The 20,262-nt window shown below is 43.4% G+C and overlaps 1 protein-coding gene across 1 annotated transcript in view; it reads right to left on the bottom strand.

Annotated features, from left to right (window-relative positions):
- Window positions 1–563: 563 nt before the first annotated feature.
- Window positions 564–20,262, bottom strand: part of DGKE (diacylglycerol kinase epsilon) — a 44,572-nt gene continuing 24,873 nt past the window's right edge. Inside the window, exons 9-11 of the mRNA XM_075845880.1 lie at window positions 17,749–17,876; window positions 11,040–11,151; window positions 564–8,649 (exon numbers count right to left, since the gene is read on the bottom strand). Of these exons, the coding sequence (XP_075701995.1) occupies window positions 8,443–8,649; window positions 11,040–11,151; window positions 17,749–17,876 (447 nt within the window). The 3' untranslated portion in view covers window positions 564–8,442. The remainder of the gene's footprint in view (window positions 8,650–11,039; window positions 11,152–17,748; window positions 17,877–20,262) is intronic.

Raw genomic sequence — 20,262 nt, 5'->3', positions numbered from 1 at the left:
ACTTTTTCGCTGGCTATTGTTGTTCCTATAGCGTGGAGATCGCTGTTTTCTTCGTGCACCTGGGAGGGTGAGCTGACATTTCTGCTTTAATTTGGTGCTGTGTAGGAACCCCCGACTGTCAGATCGGTTGCTGGGGCCATTCCCCTTTCTCGTCGTCCTCTTCGTCACTCAACTCGGGGTGCGCTCTGTCCCACACAATGATCTTGCTTGCCAACACGGCCTTTACCTCAGTTGACTCTAATTGGATCCCTCAAACTTAGCAAAGCTCCTGCAATGTCCTCTTTGTGTTTTTGAGGTAGGGGCTGCTGCTGGGGTCCACCAGAACACCTTGGCTGTCGGCAGACATTTCTGAAGTCAAAGCAGACGTCGTATCCCGTGTGCACTTCCTCTGTTGTTTTTGACTATCTGGCCGCGAAGCGCTGGATGGTACCAGGAGTACCTGTCCCCTGCCGCTTCTCCGTTGTATGGACTGGATTATTATCCCACCGCTGCCACCAAATGTGGTGATACTGGGTGTTTGTTATCGCCGTTGTGGGTGAAATAATTCAGGTGGACACAGAAAATAGTTTACCAATCAAAAACAGCGTGTTTATTTGAGGGAGACGCAGAGGGGCACAGTACATATACCACTCACTATGATAAAGTCTATTGGTTGCTGGTAAATACTCTGCTTTCATTCTTTATTCTGGACCCTGGATACCCCATCTGTAAATGGCTGACTCCAACCTCTAACTGCTTTTTCTTACCAACTGTCATGCAACACCAGCCACGCCTCCTGCGCACGGAACAGTCCAAAAGGGGAAATTCTATGAGGCGAGACAGAGGAGAATAATGGGAGAGTCCAGGAGGGGAAATAGAGGGGATTAAAGGTACGATACAGGGGCCGATCACCGGGCTTCATTTATGAACAACTGTCTAAAGGCGGTACGGGTGGGAAAGACTGACATAATCTGACACTTAGTGCCAGAACACCACTCCCGTTCAGCCACAGGGCTCAGCAGCTGCATGCAAGCCTTACATCACCAAGTACAATGCCATACGTCAGATGGGGTGGTGTAAAGTACGCCACCACTGGACTATGGAGCAGTGGAAACGTGTTCTGGAGTGATGAATCACGCTTCTCTATCTCGGCGGTCTGATGGATGAGTCTGGGTTTGGTGAATGCCAGGAGGTTACCTGCCTGACTGTATTGTGCCATCTGTAAAAGTTTTTTAGAGGAGGGATAATTCAATGGGGTTGGTCTAGACCCCTTAGTTCTGGTGAAAGGAAATCTTAATGCTTCAACATACCAAGACATTTTGGACAATTGTAGCTTCATACTTTGTGGTAGCAGTTTGGGGTTCGGCCCTTTTCTCTTCCTCATGACTGTGCCCCAGTGCACAAGGTCCATAAAGACATGGTTGGGTGAGTTTGGTGTGGAAGAACTCGACTGGTCCGTACAGATCTCTGAAATCAACCCCATCCAACAGCTTTGGAATGAACCAGAAAGGACATTATGAGCCAGGTCCTCTCCTCCAACATATATATGGAGGACATATATATTATATATTTCCTTATATATATATATATATATTTTTTTTATAGCAGTTAGTCTCCACCCACTAGCTTGGACAAAACTGAGAATTAGAGTCATAGAATAGCCAGAAATAGTGTTATTTCTTATGTACACACATATGACAACTTATTCTGAACAGATACCTGAAACGTTACATGGGCTTTAACACATTTGGGTCAATACTTATTCTGTTTTTTAAACCTTGTGCCACAAAAAGTAAGAATTAGTCTTACCGGTAATTCCGTTTCCTTGAGTCCACCATGACTGAACACTAGGAGGATGATCCCTTGACCTCTGTAGGGACAGGAACTGAGAGAGGTTAAAAGGGCCCCACCCTCAGCCTCCCACCAGTGTGTACCATATCACTACACCGGAAGGAACTAGCTAATCTGTATGTTAACTTCACATACCTCTAAGAAGATAGGGTGGGTAAATACATTTATGCAGTCATGGTGGACTCAAGGAAACGGAATTACTTTCCATTTCGTCCCCCATGACAGCACACTAGGAGAATTCCAAATAGGATGGTTTAGGGTGGGACTACCGGCTAGAGTACTTTACGGCTGAAGGCGAAGTCTCTACTGGATAAAAAGGTCTAGGCTATAATGCTTCGCAAAAGGTAAGGGAGCTAGCCCAAGTAGTTGCAGTACAAATCTGGTCAAACTAAGCTCCTCCCCTTTCTGCCCATGGTGAAGCTGTGGATCTGGTGGAATGGGCTTTGATATTTATAGGAACTGATTTTCCCTCAAGAGAATAACAGATTTTAATTGATGCTTTTATCCATCAAGCAATGGTAACTTTTGAGGTCTTCTTTCCTTTATTTTTCTCCCAAAATTGGACCAGGAGGTTGAAGTCTTTCCGCCAATCAGCAGTAACCTGTAAATATTGTAAGACTGCCCTTCTAACATCAAGACAATGAAATTCTTCTTCTTTTTGAGTTTTGGCAAAATGGAAGGACAATGTCCTGATTTTTATGAAATTCAGACTACTTTTGGAAGGAAATTAGGATCAAGTTTTAGTACGATCCATTAGCCTAAGATATAGTTCATCTGTGGATAGCACCTGTATTTCTCCAGTCTCCTTGCTGTGGTTATCGCTAATAAAAAAGGCTACTTTAAGGAACAGGTCTATGTTCTCAATTGGTTTTCGAAGGGAGGTCTGGTTAGAGCCCTGAGCACAATGCCAAGCTCCCACTGCGGAGATGAATCTCTAATTGTCAGCCTTAGTCTTGAGACTGCAGACCTGAATCCTTTCACCCACCTGTGTTCTGACAGCTGGGTGTCCAAAAACGTACTCAAGGCCGAGACCTGTACTTTCAGGGTGCTTGGTCTAAGACCTAGATTCAGCCCCTGCCGTAAAAAGTCCAAAATTTGTTGGATGACATGATGATTCCGGTCCAGGGATTGGTCTCCACACCAGGAGGTAAGAGGTTTTTTCCAAATTTTATGTAAATTGCAGAAGTAACTGGTTTACGACTACCTTTTAGGGTTGTTATTACTTTCTGTGATAAACTTTTTTCTTTGAACAGTGTCCCTTCAGGATCCATGCTGACAAGCTGACAATTTAAAGTTTCTGAAGACTTTGGTGTCGTAACGGCCCTTGTACCAGCAGATCTTGTTTAAAAGGAATTTCTATAGGATCTTCCAGTGCGAATTCCTTCAGAATGAGGGAACCAAGCCTTTTTTGGCCAGAATGGGACAATCAAAATGAGTTTCAGACTTTCCCTGTAAAGCTTCTGAAGGACTCTTGATATCAGCGGGAATGGTGGAAAGGCGTATGCTAGATCCATGTCCCAAGGCTGGGATAGAGCATCTATGTCTAGGGGACCATCCTGGGCATTTAGAGAGAAGAAAAGCTCTGCTTTTGAACTTAATTTGTACACAAAAAGATCTACTTGAGGAAACCCCCATTGCCGCATGATCTGAAGAAAGACTCCCAGATTTAGAGACCATTCGCGCGGACCTAGGTTTTTCCTGCTGAGAAAATCCGCTTCCATATTCTCCGACCCTTTCAGGTGATTGTTTGATAGAGAAAGCAGATTTTCCTCTGCCCAACAAAATATTCTCTGAGATAGCGAGAGCAGATTGGGAGACCTGGTACCCCCCTGGTATTTTAGAAAAGCCACTGTCGTCATGTTGTCCGATTGTACTTTGGCATGGTTGTTTGAAGAGCAAAAGAACCTGACTGCACGGTCTCCCAGACTGCTCTGAGTTCTCGGTAATTTGAGGATCGAGCAGCTATTGTCGGTGGCCAAGTCCCCGGAATATAACTGTCTGGGAGTTTGGCTCCCCAACCTTGTTTGCTTGCATCTGTCAGAATTACGATTGCTGGAAACGGATGCCAAATTACACCCCTCTTGAGATTTAAGCGTTCCATCCACTAATATAGGGACATTTTAACCTTCTGGGGTATTTTTATCTTTCGATCTAGGGATGACTGTTTTCTGTCCCGTGAGGAGAGTATCCATCTTTCAAGTGGACGGGAATGGTTCTGGCTCCAGACGACTGACTGAATGCATGCTGTCATCTGACCTTGCATACTTCTTGCTGCTCCTATTTTGTAAGAGGTGGCTTTTTGACATTGGAAATTAGATTCCTTCTTTTTCCCCCTGGTAGTAAGGATATCTGGAGGGTAGAGTCCAGTAGGACCCCTAGGAATTTGTCAGTGTGTGTAATCAGATTTGAGTTTTGATTATTTATGATCCAACCCTGTTCTGCTAGTTGGCCTGTTACTAGCTTTACCTGAGTGGAAAGAATCTCTTGGGTATTTGCTGTAATTAGAAAGTTGTCCAGATAGGGGGCTATAATAATTCCCAGTCTGCAAGCGATTACTTCTATCATTATTTTGGTGAATACCCTTAGGGCAGAATGAAATCCCAAAGGGGAGGGCTACAAACTGGTAATGGACAACTTCGCCTGTCGAGTCCTTTACTGCAAATCTTAGGAAGGGGGGATGAATGGGGATGTGTTCTTTAAATCTAGGGTGAACATGTAAGCCTCTGTCTTTATTAAGGGAGTGGTAGATGCTACCGATTCCATCTTGAACCTCCTGTAAATTATCCAACTGTTGAGAGGTTTCAGATTTCTTATTAGCCTGTATGAATTGTCAGGCTTTTTATGAGAAAGAGAGAGGAGTAGTGACCTTCTTCCCACTGATCCTGCAGTACTGGAGATATTACCTCTCTCTGGTATAGGTCTTGGATGTTGTCCAACATCTTCTTTCTCAGAAATTGTGAGGGCTGTGTGGTCAGAATAAATCTCTTTGGAGGAAGAGTTGAATAGTCTATACAATAGCCGTTTTTTATTAGGACCCATTTGTTTTGGGTGATGTTGTTCCAGAGACTGTAGAATTTTAGCGACCTTCATCCAATTCTGGCGTCATGGTCTGTTTTCTTGACTATAATTATTCGGGTTGAGCAAAAAAGGCTCTGCCCCTCCCCCATTTGGGGTAACTCCAACGACCCGTCTTTCCCTTCCCTTTCACTCTGGGGTCTTTGGGAACGAATGGGATATTTCTTTTTCGTCGGTTTATCTCCTGGAAATCCCTTTTTTCTATCTGACGCCTTCTCTAGGATTTTTTCTAGGTCTGGGCCAAAAACATATTCCCCCTGGAACGGAATGTTACAAAGTCTATTTTTAGAACGAGTGTCCCCATTTTGCCAGTATCTTAACCACAGAGATCTTCTTGCAGCATTGGTGAGGGCCCCCTCCCTGGCTGCGAACCTGATACATTCTGCCGAGGCATCTGCTAGAAAACCCGTAGCTGCTTCTAGGAGAGGAATTGGCTCTGCTAATTGGTCCCTGGGTGTTTTTACCTGTTTACCTTAAGGTGGCTCTCTAGCTTGCTTGACCAGATAAAAAGGGTTCCAGCTACTGAAGTGGCTGCTATGTTGGACTTCATGCTAAACATTGATGCTTCCCAGGCCTTTTTTAGAAGACAATCAGACTTCCGATCCATGGGGTCCATTAACTGAGCTGAATCTTCAAATGGCAAGGATGTTTACCTACCTTTGCCATCTGGATATCCACTTTAGGGATATTGTCCCAGATGCCTGTATCTTCTTCATTAAAAAGGAGGCAATTTCTAAATTCATGAGAAACCCCCAGCCTTTTTTCTGGGTCCTTCCATTTGTCATTTATTAACTCAAACAGGATTTCCTTAATAGGAAACACACGTTTTTCCATTGCTTCCAAACCACCAAACATCTCATCTTGGATGGTTTTTTAACTTCCTCAATATTCATCGTACCCCCGATTGCTTTTAGTAAATCATCCATGTCCTCAGAGGAAAAGTAGCATTTCTTCTCATTGTCCTGATTTCCTTCAGGATATATTGACCCCAATTCATCTATGTCCTCTGGATCTTTAAAAGAATAAGAGGTTCCTTCAGTGTCGGAATCAGATGAAGGTTCATTTACTAACTTTGATTAATTTATTAATACAAGACGAACATAGTTATTTTTTGTATGCGTCTGCCAGCTTTTTGGAGCATGTATCGCATTTCATGGCTCTTAAGCCCTCTGTAATGTCGGGGTAGGGAAACAGACAAGTGACCCCTAATCTACCCGCCACTCAGTCCCTGCCTACTTGCAACAACCCGCCCTAGGCGACGGGGTACAACTGGGCGACGGTCCCTACACTCAATAGGTGCACGACAGACAAACAGACAAGGGTACAAAGAAGCCAGGGAAATGGGGAAGTTGCCCACAGGAACACCGTGAGCAACAAGCGAGGTGAACGAGCCGAGTCAAACCAGGAGATGAGCAAGGTACAAAAACGCAGAGCAGAAGAGTGGTCAGTAAAGCCAAGGTCAATCACAAGCAGAGGATCAGTAGTTCAAGAAGCTGCAGCAGGGCCAGGAAACCAACAGATAAGAATCACAAGCAAAGGAGGAACAGGAAAGGCAGGTATAAATAGACAGAGGGCGGGAGCTAGCTCCGTCTGGCCAGGCTGTGATAGGCTCTCCCACTCCTAAGCCTGCCATCCTGGGTGGTGGAAGATGGAGTCTGTCTCACAGACATAGAAACAGGTGCAGACTGATTACCTATGGGCGTCGACACAGAAGTTGTGTCTGGCAGATCCTTTACACCCTCCACCACGCTTAAGTTTCTGGGATCCCTCTTTCTCAACCTAATAAACGAGAGAGGGAGACCCAGCTAGTACAGTTTACGGTAATATATCACGTATTATCCCCATGGGGAAAACTCACGGGAGAGGATGGGCAGGGGACCTAAGATTCTTCAAACTGGGACCCCACCGGATCGGCACCAGGAAAGGACATGCTTGGAAACACAGACCTCAGAGCAGGATGCACGTGGCAACTTGCACTGAACACGCTGGTCTATTTACCTGCTCCGCGTTTCCGATGCAGTCCCCGCTTGTACCGTCACTTTAGTCCGCGCGGTGGTCGCCGGATGTTTGGTCGCGTAGCTGTAACCACGAGGGTCGGGACGCTGGTGGAAGGGCTACACTCCGTCCAGCTTTAGTCTCAGGGACTGCAGGCGGACGGGTGGTTTCTCCAAAAAAGGGGGAGGGCAACCCCTAGGTTCGCTCCCCGCCAAATGGAACACCGGTCGTAAGGTAGGGAAGCCCACGATCCTGACCTCCATGTTAAGGTAGAAAATATTTCTCTTCAATCCCCCCTCCCAAGGGAAAGAGGATCCTCTCTTCATCCTGACTCCTGTAGGGAAAGGTGGGAGGCTGAGGGTGGGGCCCTTTTAACCTCTCTCAGTTCCTGTCCCTACAGAGGTCAAGGGATCATCCTCCTAGGGTGCCGTCATGGGGGACTAAATGGAAAAATAAAGTTTAGTTGCCTTGCAAAAACGGCTTTACTCATGGAATTTACAAATTATACCAATGTCTGGCCTCATTCATATCAGCATCGGATTCCGTTAGACCTTTCCATCAGAGAAACCCACGAACGGAAAGACAAACGGAAACCATAGCTTCCATTTGCATTACCATTAATTTCAATGGTAATTCTTCCATTGCAAATAGTTATCGTTTGTCTCCGTTCCGCAAGGTTTCAGGGATTTTTTTCACGGAAACAATGGAGTAGTTGACGGTGCTACGGTTTCCGCAAAAAACAAAAACGGAAACCTTACAGAACGGAGACCAACTGTCTCTCCGTTCATGGGTTCCTCTGATGGAAAGGTCTAACGGAAGACGCTGATGTGAACGAGGCCTTTGTAAACAGAAGACATAGTGAAATATAGAAACATTTAGCAACACTAGAGGGAAAGTAGAGGGAAAGTAATCAATACTAATAAGATTTAAAAAAACGTAAGAGTTCTTGCACACGACCAGGTGTGCCGCCCGAGTCCTGTCCATGATCCGTGGAAAGATGGAACGAACTTGTCCTATTCTTTCCACGGATCGGAGAGCCGGGTCCGTGAAAATGGACCCTATTAATCCACTGAAGTGAATGGGTCAATGAAAACTATTGGGTGCCACTCAGATGCCATGAAAACCGGCCCAAGTGGCACTCTGTCGTATGCAAGAGCCCTAAAGGCGAGCCATACTTGATCTACTTTACATCCTGCTGCAAAATATAAAAGTCAGTGATCCGCTACACAGATTACAATAATATACCATCTGCCTTCTTTTCCTCTTCAGTGTTGTCTCAGACCGGTAATAACCGGCACTGAACATTGGTCTACACATAGCAGAGGTTTACGAAGACTATGACAACACAACAGGTAAACAGTAGGTGAAAACGTATTAACTGACATTCAGATGTGACAGAGGTAAACTAAGGTAATATACACTCATAACAAAACATTCCAGATAAAAAATAAATAAAAATAAAAAGTAAATAAATACAATTTCCCTGGTAGGACTTTTTTTTTTGTATGTGGTAGCCCCATTTGTTAACGTAGTAGCGACCGCCTACATTTCCACATCATGATTCACAGGATCTTGATCTGAGTCACTGGAAGGCTCATCCTCATCATCATCATCATCATCAGTTGTTTGTTCTCCGACATGGTACAACATAAGTGCGTGTGTCTTGTGGGTAATTGTGACTGTACACGGTCCTTGGGCCCATGGTTCACCATCCACTTGCATTGGCATTCTTGAACTCTTCAAAATCAACTGGCAAAGGAAAAAAAAAAAGAGGAAATTGCAAAGTACTTCAGAATCAGTCCCGAAAACGACTAAAATGATATACTAAGACTGACTTCACACCACTGTGACATTTCATGGGAAGAACAGTGTAGCATTGCTATTCTTCCCGTGAAAGCGACAGATGCCATGAAGGAACACAGACGGACCCCATTATAGTCAACGGGGTCCATCACGCGGTGTTGGTGTCAGTTGTGCGACAGATACGGCACTGCGGTCATGGTTTCCATTAGAACAGTAACCTTGCCGTGGGAGTCTAATCTTTAGTACTGTATAAAGAGACCACACTTGGGTTTTAAGCGGTTGTTGGAAATTTATATAAACACAGGAAAGTTTTAGACTCCAGGACCTAAAGACATTTTTACCACACAATTTGAGAGTTAGAACTTTGTAAGTTACAAACAAGGCCTCATATAGTACATCGACGTCAGAGTAAATATAAACAATCTTTACTTTCTTTAGGTACCATTTTAGATTTCATATACATTAGTATTACATGTATTATTCAATTAAAGGGGCTTTCCAGGATTAATTTTCTAAGTGGCATGATACAGGAGATAAAATAACTTTATAATTGATAGTAAAAATTCTGGACGCCTTTATTATTTTTGCTACTCCCGCTGGCTCACCGCATATACACATTGCAGCCATGGCTCAGGCTGTGCATGGCTTCACTACCATCTCCCTGTAGAGGAAACCTCAGTACAGAGGCCACGTGATCTCGTCACGTGGCCACTTAAATCCAGTTGATCTAGTGCTATATTTCTACGTGACTAGACTTATTACTGTTAGCGGCAATGCTTCCATAGAATAGAGGAATTAGGAAGATAAATCTTAGCGCCTGTTCACATTGGCGTTCGGGTTCCGGTCAAACTCTCCATCAGAGGAATGGAAAGCCGAACAGAAACCATAGCTTCCCTTTGCATTACCATTGATTTCAATGGTAATGTTTCCGTTTCAGTTGGTTTCCGTTCCATAAAGTTTCCGTTTTTTTCACGGAAACAATAGTGCTGTAGACTGCGCTATTGTTTTCGTGCAAATAAAAATAAAAATAAAAAAGGAAACAAAATGAAACAGAAGCATTACTATTGAAATCAATGGTAATGCAAACAGAAGCGATAGTTTCTGTTCGGCATTCCGTTAATCTGTTCCACTGACGGAAAAGTTCAACAGATGAACGGAACACGAACGCTGATGTTAACAGGCCCTTACTTCTGATGACGATTCTGTGCATATTTTAACTGGTTCCCGACCGCTGGCTGTTTTTTTACGGCCAGCAGTCGGGGTCCTTAAAACCCGAGCCATAGACTTTTTATGGCTCGGGTTTTAACTTGCTGCATGAGCGATCGGGCAGCTGAATGTCGGGTCTCCGGCTGTCAGTGACTGCCGGGGACCCTGAGGAGAGGATAGAAGCAGCTTTCGCTGCTTCTGTCTTCTCTGATCACTTGTGCACAGCGCTCAATGAACGCTGTGTATAGGAATAGAGGCAGCAGCCGCGCCGCTGTCTCTATTCCTCCCGGTGATCATGTGACTGGTCACATGATCGCCGGGTCCCGTTACTGACAGACTGCTGCTGGGTCTTTCTCGTCACTATGAGAGGGCTGATTTCCTCTGTAACTGGGGCTGCTGTGCATGGTGTAAAAGAAAAAATATATATTAAGTTCCCCAAAGGTCTTTTTTGACCTTTGAGGGACAGACCATAGTAATAAAAAATTAAAAGTAAAGTGTAAAAAAAAATAAAAAATAATAAATACACATAAAATACCCACCCCAAAAAAACGTTCCCCCCGCAAATCATTGTTGTAACGCTAGCGCTGACCCAATTACCATAATATAGAAATGTAATATATAAAAATTTACGGTAGACAATGACGATCACAAATAAAAGGTCTATTTTAAGGTAAAACTATGTTATTACCAAAAAAAATAGTTGAAACGTAAAAAAAGCTTATTTTTTTACGATTTTCAAACTTTAAGAATAAAAATTCTAAAATAGCAAAAAGGATGTGTATAAAAACGATAAAAAAAGAAACCTGCATTGTCTACGGAAAAAACACTGCAAAATCACGTCGCTAGCACAACAAATAAAAAAGTTATAGCCATTTAACTAACATGTGCTAAAAATGGCTAAACGGTGTCTGGTCCTGAAGGCTCAAAATAGCGCGGTCCTGAACCTCCTCAGAGTTCGTGCCATCATCCACAATGTACACAAGGACTAACCCTCCCGCGTTCACAACTGTATCTTTTAAAAAAATTTTTTTTATTGGATCCGTGACTTCCCCTTTTCCATTTATTTAACTAGAACTATACATAGTGGAATTCTTGATCACAATAATGACAAAAAACAAACAGGTTCTTACCCTTACAGTGTGAGCTTGGCCAAGACGGACAGGATTTGCCAACTTAACCTGAATCTGAGCACAGTGGAAAGATCCATAAACTCCAACAACTTCCAATAGCCCATCATCATGCCTTCAGAGAAAAAATAGTAAAGAGATAGAGAGAGGAAGAGAAAGGGGAACGGAGAAAGAGAGAGAGAACGTAGGAGAGAAGAAGAGATCAAACGAGAAAAGGGAGGAGGAGGAAATGAAAATAGATATTAAAAACCTTAATGTTCAGCACAAAGGCTGTGGTGCCAATAACATAAGACAGCCGTGTAAAAAGACGATAAAAACAAATAAATGTTGGTAGACTCATATACTGTATACACGTTACAAATTTGTTCTTAAAGCCCAAGTGGGTATTTTTTTTTACTCTTGACCAAGTGGGCATAGTAAGGAGAAGTGTATGATGCGGATCAATCAGCATTATACACTTCTCTTCATTCATGTCCAGCTTAATCCACAGCACGATCTCGCGAGATCACGCTGTGCTGTCACTTACTCCCGTAGTTCCTTCACACAAGCGACGGGAGTATGACCAGACATCGCCTCCAGGCTGATTGGTCATACACTTCCACCTGTACCCTTGCTAACATACATTTGGTAAGGGTCAGATGGAAGGGAATGTGATTGCAGGATCAGACTACACAGGATTTGTTTGTAGTCTGTACTCATGGAGACGCATCGGTCTAAACAGGAGCTGTATACAAAGAAAAGAAGGAGATTTATATTTAAGACTATTTGCAAAGTTGCTTTAATTTTTCCTTTTTTCGGTTTGTAAGCGAATAGACTTGGCTATATTCTATTCTCGCGATCGATGCGGGTCCCACCACTGGGACTTGCACCTATCAGACATTTATGGCGTAGCCTGTGAATAGATCATACTTGTCAGTCGCGAGACAATCCCTTTAAGCGGCACATGCGTCTGAGGCTCTATGACAGAGGATGCAATAACCTTTGGGGCTAATCTAAGGTGTATGGCCACTTAAGAAGTGGAGATGTGTGACAACGTACTGATCAGGGGGCAGATAATTGGTTGCATGGGTACACATGGCCCTAAGAAAATAACATAACAGCCATCATGTCTGCAGGCACAGGCTGTTTTGTGACATTCTGTAGGGCTATGTGCCATTCACAGGCCATAAACGGCAATACCTGGCAGGGTTCAGTTCATTGATGGATTTATCTTATTAACACTATAGAGAACTGAATTTTACATGGATGTTTCCTTACAGAACGCATGCTCCATTGCATGTCGTATAACAGAGGTAATCGTCTGTAGAAGTATTGCTTCTAGTAGCGAATATGGTTCCTCATGGAGGCACACAGAGGGGTTACGGGACCGTAATACGAACCGGTAAGCACTCCGTGTGTCGCCGTACGAGGTTTGTACTTATGGCATGGCTGTGTGCAAGTGACTTAACAGGTTCCCGACCGCTGGCCGTAAATATACGGCCAGCGGTCAGGGTCTCTAAAGTCCGGCGTATAGTATATATACGGCCGCACTTCAGAGACTGTGCACGCGCGATCGCGTGCACACAGCTCTATGCCCTGGCTGTTGCTAACAGCCATGGGCACTGGGCAGAATGTCAGGGGTCAATCTTTTGGCCCCTGAACATGTGATCGCTGTGACAACCAATCACAGCGATCACATGCATTTCTGCATAGAAAACAGTGTGCACGCGATCGCGTGCACACAGCCCTGTGCCCTCGCTGTTACCAACAGCTCTGGGCACTGGGCAGAGTATCAGGGACCAATCTGATGGTCCCTGAACATGTGGTCGCTGTGACAACCAATCACAGCGATCACATGCATTCCTGCTTATAAAACAGTGTGCACGCGATCGCGTGCACACAGCCCTGTGCCCACGCTGTTACCAACAGCTCTGGGCACTGGGCAGAGTATCAGGGACCAATCTGATGGTCCCTGATCATGTGGTCGCTGTGAAAACCTATCACAGCGACCACATTTGTTTTATTTTGACTTTTCTGGCAGTAAATCTCCTGCCTCTTTTCTTCTCCTCAAACATTGTTTCAGTTTGAGGAGAAGAAGAGACTCGGGAGAATTGCTGCCAGAAGATTACAGTTACAGTTACACAAAAAATACAGTGACACTCTAAAACATTCTCTGTATAGATAGATTTCTATCTATCTATACAATCTATCTATCCATCTATCTTTTTTTCTATCTATCTACCTTTCTTTCTTTTATTCTATTAGAATAGGCAGGTAGGGAGTATATAATTATATATATATCCACATATATATAATATATATAGCAATAGCGGTTTATTTTTTTGTTAGCGGTAGTGTAGATATATATAGCAGTTAGTTTGTGTGTTTTATAAAAAAAAAAAAAAAAAAAAAAAAATTTGTTTAGTTAGTGTTTGTGTTAGTTACGTTATGGCGAGGAAGTTGTTTAGCGCCGAGGAGGCATATGCCATGCTGTGGTCTGAGTCGGAGACCGCATCAGAGATGGCGTCCGAGATGGAACCTGTTTTAGGTAGTGACGTTGACAGCGTCACTTCAGGTTCATCTTCAGGGGACGTTGTCCCTGATGCAGTCGAAACTGCAGAACATGAAAGCGCAGGGCCAAGTAGCGCTGTAGCACGGGACAGCCTGGTCCCTCCAGTCCAGGCTCTTGTATGGGCACCTGCCCCATCTTTTGGGCCTAGAATCCACGGATTTACGGCCACTCCTGGCATAACCGTGGACAATACAACTTTTTGCCCAAATGGATTACTTCCATTTATTTATAACGGACGACATCCTAAATCAGATTGTCCACGAAACAAATTTATATGCCACGCAATATATAAGGCAGAAACCTTCATCCACCCATGCCAGAGATTGGACGCCCACCAATTTGCAGGAATTAAAAAATTTTTTGGGGCTCACCCTAAATATGGGTATTGTCAAAAAGCCCTCCATTAGGTCTTACTGGTCAACAAGACCCGCCCAAGCCACCCCAGTATATTCTGCAGTAATGCCCAGGTCTCGTTATGAGACAATAATGAGGTTCCTCCACTTCAATGACAACGCACAGGCCCCCCCAAGTACCGATGCAAACCGGGATCGGTTGTTCAAAATAAGACCGCTAATAAATTCCCTGAATAATTTATTTCTGCAACTCTACACCCCTGAGCAGAATGTAAGTGTGGACGAATCCCTCCTCAACTTTCATGGAAGACTTAGCTTTCGCCAATATCTACCTTCAAAAAGGGCAAGATATGGCGTTAAGCTCTACAAATTGTGTGAAAGCGGGTCAGGATATACCACCGCCTTCAGAATTTATGAAGGGACCGCACAATAAATGTTCCTGGATGCCCCCCTGATCTTTCCACCAGCAGTAAGATTGTGTGGGAGATAATGCAGCCTCTGCTTCACAAGGGGTACCACCTGTACTGTGATAATTTTTATTCGAGTGTGCCCCTGTTTAGGCATTTGCATGCTGCAAGGACTGGGGCATGTGGTACCATGCGCAAAAACTGAATTGGTTTTCCACAGCAATTAGTGGGGAAGCGCATGGTAAAGGGGGACTCCTGTGCTTATGCATCTGAAGAATTGCTGGCGGTCAAGTTCAGGGATCGCAAAGATGTGTATGTGCCAAGCACGATTCATACCGCAGGAACAGTGGCAGTGAGGGAAAGAGGGGCAACATCGGACAAGCACAAACCAGTGAGCGTGTCCGAATATAACAAGTACATGGGGGGGGGTGGATTTAAGCGACCAGGTTTTACAGCCCTATTTAGTAAAACGCAAAACTAAAACCTGGTACAAAAAGGTGGCCATTTATTTGTTACAGGTGGCCATCCACAACTCATTTGTGCTCTATAAAAAAAACAGAGGCAGAGACACATACCTGGATTTCCAGGAAAAAATTATTGAAGGCCTCATTTTTGATGTTCAGGACACCCGAGAATGCCCCCAGTCTGAGGATGTCACGCGACTGACTGAAAGACACTTCATCAGTCGGATTCCCCCAACACCAACCAGAAGCAACCCCCAGAAAAAGTGCCGCGTCTGCAGAAAAGACGGGCACCGCAAAGATTCCCGATATTTCTGTCCCTCATGTCCCTCGCAACCAGGCCTGTGCATTGAGCCATGTTTTAAAAAATACCACACTGTTCTGAATTATTAGATTTTAGTTAATTTGTTGAAAATATATTTGCCCTACATTACGTTTTTATTTTTCCCCTGATTTTACTCCAAGGGTGAGGGAGGGAATGGGTGGGGGGTGGATGTCATGTTTGATGTTTTCTAAAGTTCATCTGCTGGAGAGCTCCATTTGCATTAACCTGCAATTTCTTATTTTAGAAAACCCCAAAAAATAAATTCCCATTATACCCCTAGATGAATATTTTGGGATTTCTGCTTCAAGAGCAGATATTTTGGAAGTGTTATAGAAACTCTGTTGAGTTTTGTAAAACCAGCTTTGAAAAAAAGCGATATGTGAAATAATCTTCTTCTATCCTCCGCCCTCCTACATCTCTATGTGATAAATAAGGCCACATATTTGGTATCCCCGTGCACGGGAGAAGTGGCAGAATGTGAACGGAGATTAATTTTGGCCGTGGTCTATGCCGTGTGTGAAAAATGCTGGTATAAACTGACGCATTTGCTAAAAAATTGCTAATTTTATTTTGATCCATCTTATTCAAGAAACTTTCAGAAGAAAACTGGACTGTCTAAAAATATGATAAACCCCTTGAAGGAAACCTTGTGGGGTCTACTTGTGTGAATGAAGTCATTTATGGGGTGTTTCTAATGTTTCAGCAGCATTACGCCCCCCAGAATACAGTATGCTGCTATAAAATCAAATGCAGAATTCCTGGACCAAAAAGACTCCTTTTATGCCAAGCCCTGGCACATGCCCGCACAGTGAATAAGGCACACATATTTGGTATCCCCATGCACGGGAGAAGTGGAAGAACGTGAAAGGAGATGAATTTTGGCCGTGGTCTATACCGTGTGTGAAAAATACTAGCCTAAACTGACGCATTTGCTAAAAAAGTGCTGATTTTATTTTGTTCCATCTTATTCAAGAAACTTTCAGAAGAAAACTGGACTTGCTAAAAATATGATAAACCCCTTGAAGGAAACCTTGTGGGGTCTACTTGTGTGAATGAAGTCATTTATGGGGTGTTTCTAATGTTTCAGCAGCATTAGGCCCCCCAGAAAACAGTATGCGGCTCTAAAATCAAATGCAGAATTCCTGGACCGAAAAGGCCAAAAAGCCTCCTTTTATGCCAAGCCCTGGCACATGCCCGCACAGTGAATAAGGCTCACATATTTGGTATCCCCATGCACGGGAGAAGTGGAAGATTGTGAAAGGAGATTAATTTTGGCCGTGGTTCATACCGTGTGTGAAAAATGCTAGCATAAACCGACGCAATTGTTAAATTCTTGCATTTTTTTCCAATTTTGCCCACTTTAGAGAAAAAAAAAAAAAATGATATATACTGACAAATGCCACTAAAACAAAGCCCTATCTGTCCTTTAAAAAGAGTGTAAAATTCAAAGATGAACTTTATTCACCTGCTGAGTTATAGTCATCTAAAGAAGCGCATAGCAAAATTGTGAAATTTGCTCTGGTCATTTAGCTGTAAAACAGCCTGGTCCTTAACCGGTTAAAGGTGTCCATATCGAATTGGGCCATTATCTAAGGTGTATAGACTGAGCCTGACAGTCCCTCTAATGGCTGTTGGTCATGGGAAAGGAGGTTCGGCCATGATGGATTTTAAAATGCCCAGTTTTAAGAAAGGTAGGCAATGGGAGCAAATTTCTAGAGGGCTCTTGGCCCCTATGATTTGCCCTGCCATATGGGTGTTTTTTGCAAAATTTTCGACCCAGTAGAAAAAACACATTACCTAGAACTACCTCTATAACAAACACCACATTTTTCCCACATTTTGTTTCAGTTTAACCTTGCCTTACCCGAGGTAGGAGCAGAGGACCCTGAGTCAGGATATATTTAATAAATTAAGTTTGCTGACTAGAGCAGATCCTCTTGACCATATCCCACAGTACTCTGATATTCAAAGGGGTTATACCATAAAGACAACACCATTATATCCGCACTATTAGGGTATATGAACAACAACGGGAGTCCACTGTTCCCTATTATTAAAGAAAAAGAGGATACAGAAACCGCTGAGCATGCACTTTTTTACCGGTTTCCATATCTCCCACAGACGGGGTAGTCCTGTTTTTGGGCTAGGAGGGGGTCGTCCTAGCAGTCAGACCTCCACCGATCTGATATTTATGTCCTATCAATACCCCTTCAAGTCCTTTTTAACTGTACCGCCATGGTATTTTATAAAGTAGGGACCGTGGACCCCATCATTTTAGTGATTTGAGGGGTCCCTAATGAGGTCATCTTCTGCCATGACTAGGTTGCTAAGCAACAGTAACAAACCAGGTACTGCAGACTATATACATGTACTTGCACTGGTCAGGAGGGGGTTAATGGCGGTGGAATAGACGGCAAGCATACAGCACTGCGGACACGTTACATACTCCATTACCTCCAGATATTCAAGAATATCAAATACGTAGTTTACAGGCTGTAGACCTCAATTTAATAGGTTAGAGTCGACTACAACAATTTTCAACAGTCAATACTGGATTGCGGAGGGGGTCTTCATGATAATTATACAGAGGTAACAAGTATGGCGTGGAGACATACCTAGATAAGGGATATGGTTCATCCCCCATTCCTTCCCACAGTCGGCAGCCACCACCCCAGTAACCAATGTTCAAGACCACAATTCCTTCCAGATTTGGCAAAGATATCTTCTCCCCGTCCAATTCAAGCTGCAGTTACAAAGTACATAAATAAAACACAATTTTATGAATCTATTGGATATCACGGTTACTTTAAAACACGTGTTTGTACAAATTCGAATACTTCATTATTGCAAATAATAATGTCTAATTGGACAAAAAAACATTTCCGCATACGCTCCGCTTTAGAATACTCCACTCCTTTTCCTAGCAGCCATTCACTAAGAACTTCCATAAACATCAAGAGATCACAACCCAAAAAGTAAAGGCCCGGGTCGATTATCGGGCAAACGCTCGCTCATCGGCTGATCGGATCATTTATGCAAATATTATCGTGGCCGGCAGCGCATCTCCCTGTGTAAACATGCGCTGACGATATGATGGCAATGTATGGGGACGAGCGATCGTAGTAATGATTAACAAAAAAATTCTATGGCTCTAGAGCGTATTTATATTTTCAGGTATTTTTTACAATTTAACTATTCTGCTAGGTGGCAAGTAGTTGGGGAAAAAAAACGGGTTTCTATTGCCTCCGGCAATTTTTCTATCTAAATCGTAGTAATGATCGCTCGTCCCCATGTATTGCTCTTTGTGAAAGGAGCAGACGAGCGCCGATCAACGAGCTGTCTCATTGATCGGCGCTCGTTTACACGGCCCATGACGAATGGGAACCAATTGTTACTTTAAAAATTAGTTCAATCTTAAAGCAAACCGCCACTTTCAATGAAAAACTATTATAATCCTTTTTCTAACGGACTTGTATTAACGATTCTGCTTCTAGCAGCCCTCTGCATAGCGCGTGCCGCCAGCGGCTCAAAACTCTGCAGTTAGCGACAAAGCGTCCAGTTTGTCTACTGTATGTAGAATGGCCGGCAGCGCTTTCAGGAGGAGAAAAAGAGTCTGTTCAGCGTTTGCACCTCTGGTTGACATCAAGAGCACAACGGCACTAACGGCTCTATTCTTGGCAAATTTCGATTTTAAATGGTGTCACAAGAATTTTGCTTTGGAATAATTGGGAGGTAAAAACAAGATTCACGAACCGACCAGAGCAGTGAACTAAAACATATTTCATTACGTTTTCAAAAGTTCCTAACTTTTCAGAATAAAATTGTTATACGTGTGCACATGAATAATTTCTGGCCATTATAGGACTTCCCCCTTCCCTCTCCATAGACTTCTATGGGTAGCATGTAACGTGATCCCTCAGTGAGCTAAAAAATTTGTCTTGTCTCTCAAGACGGATTTAGCAGTAAATTCAGAGTGAACAGTTATGCCTCCTGCCCATGGAATGGAAATGCTGCAGATTTTCTGTCCGGAATATCCGTGTGAAAATACTGCAGCTTTTATGCAAGATAAATTGACATGTGAAAAATAACCTGCGGTGCAGATTCTCATTCTCCAGCATATGTTTTCTGTTGATTTCTTTCATAGCGTGAGAATTGTTAAATTCTCATTCACTTTGCTGCTACTGTGATATGCTGCAAAACTTCTGAACGGAAGTTCGGCATCATTTCCGTCCCATGTGCAGGAGCCTTTAAAAGGAAGGTGTCGCAAATTATTTTTTTTTATATAAATTTGCTTTTAGTATGTTATTAAAATACATTTTATTTGTGTTTTTGTGTTGTACTTTTTTCTTTTTTTTACTTCTCTATGGGGGCTGCCATTTTTTTTTCCATCTCTGTATGTGTTGATTAACGACACATACAGAGATGGAATACGGCACATACATCCCCATAGAGAATGAGAACGGGAGCCGTTCCATTCACTATGGTGAACAGTCCAAAAGGAAGGTATTCGGCCGAGCGACATCTGGCGCCATTTTCATGTCGACCGGAAGCCGCGGCCGGACAGTAAGATGACTACTTCCGGTCGCGGCTTCCGGACATATGTTCCAGGCAGCGAAGACGCGAGGAGTAGGAGCGGAGGCAGCAGCGGCGGCAGGAGCAGGTAAGTTATGTTTGTGTATGTGAGTGTGTATTATGTTCGTGGTATACGGTCTGATTACCACTGTATCTAATCCTCCTACACTGTGTGCCGCCATTTTCGGAGCGAATGCACAGTGTAGGAGGATTAGAAGATTCAACCACCTCCTTCTCCTGGCACTAGCCAGGATAAGGGAGGGGGGATTGTGTGAGGACACTAGAGCGAGTGTGTCTACACCAAATTTGCAGCATAAAGCAATGAGGTTGCTTTACCACATTGCAATGCTGAAATTTTGGGAATTGCTCCCTCTAGTGACCAGCACATGGAAATGTTATAAATTAGAATCTAATTTATAATATTTCCTGACTTGTGAAAAAATGAAAACAATGTTTAATCACTTAAATACTAACGGTTTAAAAAAAAAAAATAATTTCTAGCGAAACACATTCCCTTTGAGAAGCTGGGGGAAAGCAAAGGAGCCTGATAAGTGAAG

This window comes from Rhinoderma darwinii, chromosome 13 (assembly GCF_050947455.1).
Source record: "Rhinoderma darwinii isolate aRhiDar2 chromosome 13, aRhiDar2.hap1, whole genome shotgun sequence".
Classification (NCBI taxonomy): Eukaryota; Metazoa; Chordata; class Amphibia; order Anura; family Rhinodermatidae; genus Rhinoderma; species Rhinoderma darwinii.
The sequence above is the reverse complement of the archived record's forward strand: the minus strand, read 5'-3'. Positions and strand labels throughout refer to the sequence as shown.